The 13,301-nt window shown below is 39.4% G+C and overlaps 1 protein-coding gene across 1 annotated transcript; it reads right to left on the bottom strand.

Moving 5' to 3' along the window:
• Positions 1-9,492: 9,492 nt before the first annotated feature.
• LOC142464544 (uncharacterized) lies at positions 9,493-11,061 on the bottom strand. Its single transcript, XM_075567915.1, has 2 exons — positions 10,933-11,061; positions 9,493-10,569 (listed from the first exon to the last, which is right to left on the bottom strand). The coding sequence occupies exons 1-2, from the start codon at positions 11,027-11,029 to the stop codon at positions 9,518-9,520; spliced, it is 1,149 nt and encodes a 382-aa protein (XP_075424030.1). The 5' UTR covers positions 11,030-11,061; the 3' UTR covers positions 9,493-9,517.
• Positions 11,062-13,301: the final 2,240 nt, after the last annotated feature.

Below are 13,301 nucleotides of genomic sequence, written 5' to 3'. Positions count from 1 at the left end.
ATAAGAAGTTAGCCAAAAAGTAGCTTCGAAAAACGCTTAGGTTATGTTTCAGAGTTGCTTCTAATGTACCAAAGCTGGACTTAGACATAATTTCACTCTCACAACATTATGGCTCTTTGGAGACAGTCCGAACCACAAGTACCGGGTCCATGGTTCTGGGCGTATACTGGGGGGACGGGGACGACTCCCATTAACCCCTGACTATACCGGTGATACGCTTATCACAATGCCTTTCTGGTCTGTGCTGAAGCAGGGCATTCTGGCAGCCAAGTGGCTTGACCTTTATTAGTGAGCCTGGTTACCCCCTCTCGGAACTACAGACTTAGAAATCGCCAGCTCATATACAGTGCATAAAATATATTTATATATATACCCTTATACACCATTTTAATAAAAAATATCACAAAATTCTTCTAAGTCCCTTGGGAAGAGTGAAAGATGCACACATTCATTTTCAGAGCTCCTAGACCTTCCTATAAGAAGTTAGCCAAAAAGTAGCTTCGAAAAACGCTTAGGTTAAGTTTCAGAGTTGCTTCTAATGTACCAAAGCTGGACTTAGACATAATTTCACTCTCACAACATTATGGCTCTTTGGAGACAGTCCGAACCACAAGTACCGGGTCCATGGTTCTGGGCGTATACTGGGGGGACGGGGACGACTCCCATTAACCCCTGACTATACCGGGGATACGCTTATCACAATGCCTTTCTGGTCTGTGCTGAAGCAGGGCATTCTGGCAGCCAAGTGGCTTGACCTTTATTAGTGAGCCTGGTTACCCCCTCTCGGAACCACAGACTAAGAAATCGCCAGCTCATATACAGTGCATAAAATATATTTATATATATACCCTTATACACCATTTTAATAAAAAATATCACAAAATTCTTCTAAGTCCCTCGGGAAGAGTGAAAGACGCGCACGTTCATTTTCAGAGCTCCTAGACCTTCCTATAAGAAGTTAGCAAAAAAGTAGCTTCGAAAAACGCTTAGGTTAAGTTTCAGAGTTGCTTCTAATGTACCAAAGCTGGACTTAGACATAATTTCACTCTCACAACATTATGGCTGGTTGGAGACAGTCCGAACCACAAGTACCGGGTCCATGGTTCTGGGCGTATACTGGGGGGACGGGGACGACTCCCATTAACCCCTGACTATACCGGTGATACGCTTATCACAATGCCTTTCTGGTCTGTGCTGAAGCAGGGCATTCTGGCAGCCAAGTGGCTTGACCTTTATTAGTGAGCCTGGTTACTCCCTCTCGGAACTACAGACTTAGAAATCGCCAGCTCATATACAGTGCATAAAATATATTTATATATATACCCTTATACACCATTTTAATAAAAAATATCACAAAATTCTTCTAAGTGCCTCGGGAAGAGTGAAAGATGCACACATTCATTTTCAGAGCTCCTAGACCTTCCTATAAGAAGTTAGCCCAAAAGTAGCTTCGAAAAACGCTTAGATTAAGTTTCAGAGTTGCTTCTAATGTACCAAAGCTGGACTAAGACATAATTTCACTCTCACAACATTATGGCTGGTTGGAGACAGTCCGAACCACAAGTACCGGGTCCATGGTTCTGGGCGTATACTGGGGGGACGGGGACGACTCCCATTAACCCCTGACTATACCGGGGATACGCTTATCACAATGCCTTTCTGGTCTGTGCTGAAGCAGGGCATTCTGGCAGCCAAGTGGCTTGACCTTTATTAGTGAGCCTGGTTACCCCCTCTCGGAACTACAGACTTAGAAATCGCCAGCTCATATACAGTGCATAAAATATATTTATATATATACCCTAATACACCATTTTAATAAAAAATATCACAAAATTCTTCTAAGGGCCTCATGCAGTAAGCGTTGATAAGGGAAATATGGCCATGTTATAGCCAAAATTGGGTTTGAGATTCAGTAAGCGCCGATAAGTGCTTCATATCGCCAGGTTTCGGAGCCGATAATTTGGTTATGGCCAGTCGCCTGCCGATAAGCCTGTTTTCGACACTGATCGCCACTTTTTTAAATCGGCTGGATTCAACAAAAAAAAACAGCTTATCGGGGCTGATCGGCACTACGAAATTGAGATGTTATGGCCGATTTCTCCCGCCAACTAAAGTTGGCAGTTTGGACGGGAGAACGATCGCTAAGGCTGCCGGAACGGCACTTAGAAAAAAAAAATCTTCTGTACATCAATGGAAGTCAATGGAGTGGGGACGTATAACAGTATAGTACTGTTTACGTTTCATTGCTCACAATACAAGGGGGATTTGCATTACAGTGTGGGGGCATTCCCTGCATTGTGTCACAGCTGATGTGTCTTATTTGCATAACATTCGACTTTTACATGTTTTCAGCATTTGCGGGTCACATTACTCATCATGTGATGATGTGGCAAGGGAAAATACTATACTACACTCTTAAAGGAGAACCTCACATCATATCACACATTTTACTCAACTCAGCGACAATTATTTACATGATGTTACACATGTCACACATGTCACACATACACAGTATATTCATCTTCCTTTACATTACACAATGCTTGTAATGTGACACGCATCTTTAAACGTTCATGTACATCTGTCTTCTCATGTTTACATATACTTTTGGGTCCTCCCTATTTTCATGACGTCACTTATTGGACGCTCAATCACATTGCATGTTTACATTGTAACCGTTGCATTACAAGCACTTCAACCTAACTTATACACACATGTACAGTAATTCATCATTGGGACACCTTGAAAACTCATTCTATACCAACTATCCTCCTTACACAAATGCATGCATATGCACACGACTATTCATTGTTGCCAACATGTCACAATAACATGGATAATTACACATGTTACACAAAACTTTTCCCACGTCAATCTCAGCCTTTTTGTCTCATTACATGACTGACTCTTGCGTTCACAAGTGTTACATGCATTGCACATGCAACTATTTATTTGCAAGCAATCTTTGTACAAAGCTTCACGTCACATCATTGCCAAATATCATCATTCCCTGCAGAATACACACAACAAATACTTAGAACAACAAGTGCACACAGCTTGCCACAGAAGTACTTTATTATGTTAATGTAACACCTTGCATTTTACTATGTCACCTGACATCATCACATACCTATTTAAAGGACGCACATTACCTGCTCATTCACAGCTACTCATTTCAAAATGTTGCGAATGTTTAGGAGACGCAGGAACATTCTTTTCTATGACATGCTTGCTGATCAAGAGAATGATATAGGGCAAGGTAGGGACACACCGAGGGACAGTGACAGTGACGCGGATACGACAGGGACAGGGAGAGGGACAGGCCGAGGGACAGGTAGAGGGACAGGAGATCAGAGGAGAAGACAGAGGAGACAACTTGTGCCTCGTCCGCGTCTGTACAGGGAGAGAACCCTGTTAGATGGGATGAGTGAGGAGGAGATTGTAAGTCGCTATCGTTTGAGTTCAGCAGCAATCTTAGCTCTTTATGAGGAGATAAGGGGGGATTTAGATTTTTTCACAGCCAGAGGTCGTGCAGTCCCTGGGCTTGTTAAAATGCTGTGCTCATTACATTATCTTGCTTCCGCGTCATACCAGACAACTGTGGGCATAGTGGGCGGGGTCTCGCAATCTACATTCTCGCGGGCCTTGACCCAGTTTCTCTATGCACTCAATAGACGCGCTAGGAATTATATTCATTTTCCTACAGAGGCAACAGAGTGGCTGGAAGTCAGGACTGGCTTTTATAATATAGCAGGGATACCATCTGTGCTGGGTGCAATCGATTGCACACATGTTGCTTTGATTGCACCTAGTCAGAGTGAGCATGTGTACCGCAATCGGAAGCACTACCATTCACTCAATGTACAGGTGGTATGTGATGCCACGATGAGGATAATGCATGTGGTACCCAAGTTCCCTGGTTCCAGTCACGATTCCTCTATCCTGAGGAACTCTTCAGTCTTCCATGCGTTCGAAGAGGGACATTTTGAACCTGGTTGGCTGCTGGGTGAGTACATATTTACATGTTCTAACACAAAACACATGTTGATTTAGGAATGTTGGCATTGTACAATTTGATCACTAATGTCAGCTTATGTGTGCTCCATTCATTATAGGTGACTCAGGATACGGAATTAGGCCGTGGCTCTTGACTCCGGTGCTAAACCCTCAAACTGAAGCAGAGGACAGGTACAATGCAGCCCATATATCTACAAGATCTGTTATAGAGAGGACATTTGGCCTACTCAAGACCAGGTTTAGGTGTCTGGACAGAACTGGTGGGGCTCTTCTATACAAGCCTCAAAAAGTGTCTGATATTATCCTTGCCTGTTGCATTTTGCACAATGTTGCACTCAGGCACAATGTACAGTCAGACCTAGCTGAGGCTTTGGTAGACGAGCATCCCACCCATGTAGCTGCTGAAAATGAACAAACAGCCAGTGGTGGCCAGACACGACAGAATCTCATCAATTCATTTTTTTCTTGTAAGTACAAACTCATATGTTCCTAGTACTACTTTTATAGTTTAATTATGTTATATTAACAATAATGTTTCTTTATATAACCTTCTGTTAGGACACAGATGAATATGGGTTGCACACCTTTCTTTTCTCTGCTGTGTGCACAAAGGGATGTGGCACCGGTATGTTATTGTTGCACAGGTTATATAATCCCTCTTCAATTGTACTTTAGTTGTGTGTATGTGAATACAACTTGGGTAACAAAGCAATAATATTTTAGCATTGTGTTATTCCTTATGCTAAGACAAAACACATATTATGCCCATAATCATTCATGCTTCTAGTATGCTTACATACAATGTTATTGGTGCAGTGTAACATGTACATCCATATGATGTGTACACCAGGCTGATTTACATTTTGAATGTCATGAAATATACATGGTGTTGTACATTTAACACCAAATACACACTTTGCTGTGTTGTTTACGGTACTGAAGATGGCATGTCAATGTTTGCAATTTATATATTGTTCCTTTGCATTATAGGTATATCTCCAGTATGACTGATCATGGTATGTATATTTGCTGACATCTCTCATAAGATGTGGCTACCTCAATCTTCCTATAATTATTGGAACTAAAAACCCAACATATTGGTTTAAACACAAATGTTACATATATGTACTTTCTGTATCATGTATATGCATTTAGCTACTCTTGAGCTTTCATGTGCATTGTATTACAAAATGATTACTCACATTTCATCACATTTTATGTATGTTTCCTTATAATTTCCATTAATGTAATATAGAGGTGGTTGGAGAAAAGGGGATAACTGTACTTATTTGTTTACTTACGGGAGCACATTCATCACTAGCATAGACACACTTTTTAAGACAACTGTTTGTGTCTCTATCAATTGGTGTAGGATCCATGTATAACACCGACAAATGATAACACCAGCTTTATTATGGTAGCTTATATCATCATATTGACTATACTATGTATTTCTAAACGATTAATAAACACAGTAAACTATAGTTAGTTAGGTTAATGAAATATACACAGAAACGTACTTCATAACATGATGGTGATGTCATATTCAGAACATCATGCATTGGAGGGGACCATAACATCTGGCCAGTAACATTATTTGCTACAGTCCCAAACCATTTTATCTACATACCCATGTAACAAGAGATTTTAAAAATAAATGGCTACTTGGTTGTAAGTGTCCTTTACATTGGGAGAAGGAGTGGCTCAGTGAGTAAAGACACACACTGGCACTGATAGTTTGAAGCAGGGGAGTCTGGTTCAATTCCCGGTGTGGGCTCCTTGTGACCTTGGCCAAGTCACTTTATCTCCCTGTGCCTCATGCGGCAAAAAAACATTTGTACGTTCCACGGGCCAGGGACCTCAGGCTGAAACATGTGTCTGTAAATCGCTGCGTACAACTAGCAGCCCTATACATGAACATGCTCATATTATTATTATTATTGTTACATAGTTTCGACAGTCATACGTTCCATTACATATTAGAATACACAAATGTGTTAGCAGAGTGGGAATGGTTGTTATATATAAAACACACTATGTCATAAAATGTTAGTAGTCATTAAAGAACACTCAATAAAAATTCATGAGGCACTCTTTTGCAACATCATTATGTTAATTAAGTGCTTATGCAATATAGGCATAAGGGTATCACATTTTTAATTGTTTGTTAATAAGCGCTGCAAGCAATATAAAATTAGTTCCATATGTAGTATAGTAGTCGGTGGCTCCTCCTCACAATCATCTCATATAAAGGTAGACTCTTCTGAAATCATACATTGATCCGATTGTATCTTCCCCGACATCTCTGAAATACAGCAAACACATGATGGTCAAAGATGGCACCTTACTAGATATGCATCCGTGACAACGCGTTACGCAGCTCTATATGATTGTGTAGATACACACGTCAGTCACTTATATGTTAGAAGTAAAACTGTTCATCAGTATGTAATGTTTCTTTAAATTTGTAGCAGGCATAACTATGTATAAGAAGTGAACGTTGCCTGTATACTGAAAGATGTGCGCGCACATCTTTGTGTGCGCACGCACTTCACGCTTGGCTCCACTAACTGTTAGCGCATGCGCAAAACAAAGCGTACGTTGTGCGTTCAATACATGTTGAAAATACCAGTAAACATAACATCTTTATTTCAAATACAATGAAGACGAAACTACATTCGTTCTAAACGAGTACATCTGTATTCTTTTTAAACAGACGTGTTTGAACAGAAAGCACGGCCGATAACACAATGCGCAAATGCAATACGTGTGACGTCATGTTAAGCCAGCGTGAAACGCACGCTAACACTCCTCCCACTCAATTAACATTCGGCTAACGCCCAGGGTACGCCTACAAACACTGAGCCGCACGCATCACACACTGCAGTTACCGTTACTATAACAAAACATGACAGCCAATAGGCTTTGAGGCGCGCACGTCGCTTGGGGGCGGGACTTACATCACTAATCCTTTTTAAGGACGCCTTGGCCCATGACAAGGGTCCCACGTCATACGTGGTGGACCCGGTTTTCAATGTTGTAGATGTTGCATGATAACAAAACAGGTATGTGTTAGAGTAATGGTAAAATGTTGCTAATATGTTTAAAGGGATAGGAAAGTACGTATATTTATTCCGTCAGCAATGTGTACTACTCTTTCAGGTCCTACTATATTGTATTAGGAAACAATTTGTTTGTGATCGCTACATGTTATGCAGTCTGCAATGTTACGCTGTATCCACGCATTGAAAGTGAAAATGGTGGTTACAAAAAAAAAAAAATTTAAACGCAGAGTCAACGCATAACGATTGTTATATTTACCATTCTTCTAGAATTAACTCTTCGCCTGGCTGCAACTGGTCGCTCCAGAAATGCAAGCCATTTTCATCCACGCTTAACCCAACCGCTGAATCCAGTATGGCACATATCTCCTCCAGGATGCGCTCATAGGAATCGCCACTGCTTTCTTCAAATAATTGGTCGGGAGGTAGGTTCATTTCTTCCGGTTCCCATTCCAATGCAATTTCAGCTGAAAGGCTTGGTACATAATCATAGTACTTTTGTTCTTGTACAATGTGGGTTTCAGGAATGGAGGCTGCAGATATTGCAGCACGTATCGATTCAAACGGATCAGTAGTAGCGGATACATTGCTATTGCCATTAGGAATAAATATGCCTTTCACGACAATATAAGTGCCGTCTTTCAGGAGAAATTGTTTTTCCGGGGCAATCTTCCAGAAACCATAGGTGTGTTGTAGCTTATCCTGGTCACGTTCAAAAAAGTCATTACTTGATAAAGTGAATCTTATTGAGGAATTAAAATTCCGTGCATGCTTACGGTCTTGGTAATAAGGATATTTTGCTCGAATGAAATCATCGATTTGGCGTGTGCTTGCTTTCTGTCCGCGACTGTTCAAGATGGCTTCACAGATCATGTACTTATACCCTAAAAGGGGATTAATATTGTTAACGAATTCATCAGCCATGTCTGAGTAGCACAAAAGCTGTGTGCAGGTCTGTGTTATTTGCTCATCAAAATGAATGTGCTGAATGGCTAACAAACTCCTGTTTTTCCTTGTCAAGGTCAACAAAACTAACTACTTTGACTCCTTATTTCAAACGCCAATTGGATTTGTTTGTCTAATTGGGTTAACAGTTGTGGTTCGTGATATGGGACTGTGGGAGAAACATTTCTCCTTCTTTTATCTCGTTTGTGAAAAACATCCCTAGACTGTGAATGCGTTCACATAGTGTTTTTTTGAAAACTAACAAAGACCAGTGTGTGAAAATATTTCTTAGCCAGGCATATCAGTAAAAACACACCTGCAAAAAGAAATGTTTTTTCCCCGCTTACATTTCTGTGTGTATGTGAAAGTCTGGTTAACTCCCTGTCTGCATGAGTTTAAATACGTGTGTATATATATATATATATATATATATATATATATATATATATATATATATATAAATATATCTCTTATAAAAATATATATATATTTATATATAATATTTTTTTTTTTTTTATATTGCAGGAGTACACACAACATTGATGGCATTAAGTATACCTTGTATGAAACCTATTTAAATGGTGAGAAACATGATTGAATTAAGTAATAAACATTTGTTTAAGCACAATACTGTTAGAGTCTCATACTTAGGATATTTCTCAAACATTAGGCCTGTATTATTAAAATAGTGTTTTCACAAGGAAGCATGAAGTGTATTAGTTTGTGTATACCAGTTTATATAGTACTATATATATATATATATATATATATGTATATATATATGTATATATATATATATATATATATATATATATATATATATATACATATATATATACATATATATATATACATATATATATATACATATATATATATACATATATATATATATATATATATACATATATATATATATATATATACATATATATATATATATATATATATATACTCACACTCACACTCACACTCACACACACTCAGTGTGTGTGTGTGTGTGTGTGTGTGTGTATATATATTATTATACATTCTGAGATGTTATAGAAACGAACACACAACTGATTAAAGGACAAAATTACAATGGCCAAGCAAGGCAAAGGTAAGTAATAATTTACACATAATCCTGCTGTACACGTACAAGAAAGATGTTTGCACTTACTTAGGTGTTTTAATAATTGCATGTGACTAATATGCATATGCAATTCTTACATCAATTAACACACCCAAATGCAATGTTTTGCTGCAAAGTCAATGGCAGCTTCTCTAAACTTAGCAACTGGCTCCTGGTGGACCATTACTGAACAGACGATTACAACATAAATATTTATAACACAATTAATTATGAGTGTTAACATTTCCAAAACTTCACGTGTACAAGAACATAGTTGAAAGTTTGGAAACAACACAGTCTTCAGCATACATACAATAGTAATTAGATAATCTGAAGTCAACAAAACAAGGCCAAAGACATATTTTCTGAATTATAACATTTATTTTTTTTGTTCCTTTTGCGAGCGAGTAACAGGCCTGCTTGTTGTCTCTTGAATTTTCCTTTTTCTTTTGCCACCAACTTTAGGCACAACAGAGCCACTTTGAGTGGCCTCTGGCACTTCACGGGCAGGGCTTGTGGCCAGTGACTGTTCACCTACGGGGCTTGTGGCCAGTGACACACCTACAGGGCTTGTGGCCAGTGACTCACCTACAGGGCTTTTGGGCAGTGATTCACCTACAGGGCTTTTGGGCAGCGATTCACCTACAGGGCTTTTGGGCAGCGATTCACCTACAGGGCTTTTGGGCAGCGACTCACCTACAGGGCTTTTGGGCAGCGATTCACCTACAGGGCTTTTGGGCAGCGACTCACCTACAGGGCTTTTGGGTAGTGACTGTTCACGGACAGGGCTTGTGCCCAGTGACACATGTGAGCAAGTTGGTAGACACTGCACAAGTGATGGTTGGTCTGTTTCATGTGTGTCTTGTTTTGTTTTTGTCGCCTCCTTTGTAGGTGTCTGCTGCTGAATTTGTACAGATGGCAGCGGTAGGATGTCATCAGGAACCTGCACAGCAATGTCTGCTACTTGACCGGTAACATTTGGGCCTGGTGAATGAATATCAGATGAATGTGGTGAAAACTGACCTGCATGAACAGATCCTGGCTGGGAGGTGTTGAATTGTGGTACATTAGTCATTCTCCAGTAATTAGCTTGTGTTTGCTGAACAACTAATGCTTCGAATGAGGTGTTGATTTTTTGCAACTGTTTAGGCACTTCAATGAAGACTCTGTGGAGATGTGCCAATTGTGATACTGTTTCTTCCTGCAGTCCAATCATCCTTTCCAGCACTGTCATCATGTCTGAATGGCGACGATTTTCTGCGTCCACTATTTTTCCCTCTGAAGCTACAATTGCATCGTATGTGGAAGTTGATGGACGATTTGGCGGTACAACAGTTTCTATTGGCACCTCTTCATGGTCACATGATTGTATTTCAGTCTCTTCTGTGGCGTCATCCTCATCATACTCATCATCCTCATCACCATGATGTTCTAAAAAGAAATGTACACATTATTAAATGGCATGTTAATGTATGCTGTGTTACTATGTAATTGTACTGTGTCCTAAGTAACACCTAACATGTTAGCATACGTTTTATAACCTCATTAAAAACTACCTTGACTTACGAATAATGTTTGGACTCAGTATGAAATATGAATGAATGAAAAGTTGCTCTAAACTCAGAAGTCCTACATGATAATTAACATCACTAACACAATACATGTTGCCTTACACTTAATTTTCACTGACACTAAGTAATCCTATTTAAAGAAGATGTGCAAAACAAATAATGCACATGACAACATAACATATAGAAGAGCACATATTATATGGCCAGCAAATGATACACTCACCTTCTAGTAGTGTTGAGCTGGCTGACCCAGGTGAAGACACTTGTTCCATCTCAGGTGACACATGTCCTCCAGGGGCAACTATATATAACAATAACATAAGTTTTACATTTACATGTGTAAATATTGAACAAACAGTTATTGTATGTTCTGTATTTATGAGTATCTAACAGCATCATTTCCTTAACCCAAAATGTGTGTGTGAAAGTGAACATAAATAGTTGTAATAACAATGTACATGCCTGTGTACTTAGAACTTTTGAGTTCCCTAACATACAACATACTATGGTTCTGCAGTAATGCGTGAGGAAAAATACATTAAATTTGTACCTAAAAATCATATGTTGTGTAGTGATATCAGTATCATAATGTACATAACTATCATGAGATGACCATTCACAATGGTTATCATGAAGGTGGTCATATTGCAAAAAGTGTTGTTTTTGGTAGAGGATATGTGTGGTACATTAATCGAAGATGTGGCACACCTGAATGTGGCTGTGACTCAACAAGACAACACATGCAGTGTGTGATAATGTGTCTTTCATAGTAGTTCAACTATAGATATGAGTGAACTAATGTGTGACGTACGCTTTGATAAGTAATGAGTTGTTGGGGCATTTAGTAGCTAGAGTTAAGCTTTCAAATGAGTGTGATTAACTTCAGTTGTGCTATTCAGGTTGTAAGAAAGGTATTCCCTTCCCCAAAAAGCCTAATCAGCCACACCTTTCAATGACTTGAAACAGGTGCAAATGGTGTGAACTAAGTTGACCGTGAAATGAGGCTGTAATTAGTGTGTGTGCTGAACCCCACCCCCTCTGTTGAAGTGTATGCTGTGATGAGATATTAATTGCAGCTGCTTTAACACAATGGTAGAGGAGCTAAGTAGTCATCTGCAGTGTTTAAGTTATGAAAACAATGACATAACATATGATACGTGTGCCTCATTATGCTGTCTGTATATGACATAAAGCAAAAATGGACCTTTTCATAAGCAACTATAGATGTGTTAGTGCCAGTGATGTTTGTAGGCCGTTACATGCAATTTCTTTGATGCATGCTTAAAATAGGCAGTAATGTCATGTTTGTCGGAGTAAAATCAATAAAATACACAATAATATGATACATATTTCTGTTCTGTACCTGTAGCTACTAATAATTTCTCATGAACATGTGTTACACATGTGTACTACCCTGTTGTTCCCCATCTTCGCCCACCATCAATTGCTTCCACTGCAGCTATGCATTTTGGGAATTCACATGTAAATGAGCACGCAATGGCACGTGCTATATTAGTTACTGCTTTTAGTAGGACTACTACATATATGTCTATTTTGAGATATATATATACTGCACCGACACACTTTATTCGAGCAAATACCCAGTATGTACCTGGCAGATACCTGGAATGCGCCGCTCCTCACCTCTGACAAGCCCCGTTGCGTTTGCCTTCCCAGCCTGGGTTCATGCCTGGCTGACGGGCGGCTGATCTGTTAAATGATAATGATTAGGATTTAATAGGCTGCAATGCTTCGCGTGTCTACCAGATGGCATAAATTCATGAATTGTAATGCAGTATATATATATATACTGTGCAGTATTGCAGCCAGTGGGAATAAAATGCTTCAATCCCTGCCTGGAAAATAACCCAATATACTCGGGCAGAAAACAGTCACAAACCTCAATACACCCGGGTATACCCGAATTCGTGGGACTAGCCGAGCTCAAATAAAGTGTGTCGCCAGTGTACAGAATCAGACATATACATATATAGATGCAGGTATGCTTATATTGTGAAGACAGTATAAAAAGCAGTGTAACTATGCAAAATAACTGTAAGCAACGACACGCCTAGTACAGTAATATTTATCACCTGCTGGAAATTGTGACAGATAAATTCCAATGTCACGGTCACCAGCCAAGCCTTCCACGACGACGGTAAGTAATTTTGGCCGAAGCAGCTCCTCCAATGGAGTCAATATGAGACGTTGTGGTGTGGGCCCACCTCCAGTGCCAGTAGCATGCACGCGTTGGTCTTGTATTTTCTTTTTCAATTTGGACCTAATATCATCAAATCTTTTCCGACAATGATACTTGTCCCTGACACTATTCCCACAGGCATTGACACCAATGACTATTGTGTCCCACATTTCTTTTTTGCTTGCTGCACTTGTCCGCCCTTGAAAAACATATAAAAGATATGAGGTAAATTAATAATAATATAAGCACCAGTTTCCTACACTGCTAGCTGTTCCAAGAGATAGCAAACATGCTGTTTTATGTGTAATATGTGCAGCACATGAGCATTCACTACTAAACCTATACATGTAAGCAAGGTTGCATTCATATTGTATGCAGTTCTGGCAAATTGA

Source organism: Ascaphus truei, chromosome 13 (assembly GCF_040206685.1).
Source record: "Ascaphus truei isolate aAscTru1 chromosome 13, aAscTru1.hap1, whole genome shotgun sequence".
Classification (NCBI taxonomy): Eukaryota; Metazoa; Chordata; class Amphibia; order Anura; family Ascaphidae; genus Ascaphus; species Ascaphus truei.
This window is presented reverse-complemented; position numbering and strand designations above follow the sequence as displayed.

Coding starts and splice junctions, on each gene's coding strand:
- LOC142464544 (XM_075567915.1), bottom strand. CDS start 11,029: ATGTTATTGTTATATATAGTTGCCCCTGGAGGACATGTGTCACCTGAG. Junction 10,570..10,932: donor CAGCTCAACACTACTAGAAG/GTGAGTGTATCA, acceptor ATTTCTTTTTAG/AACATCATGGTGATGAGGAT.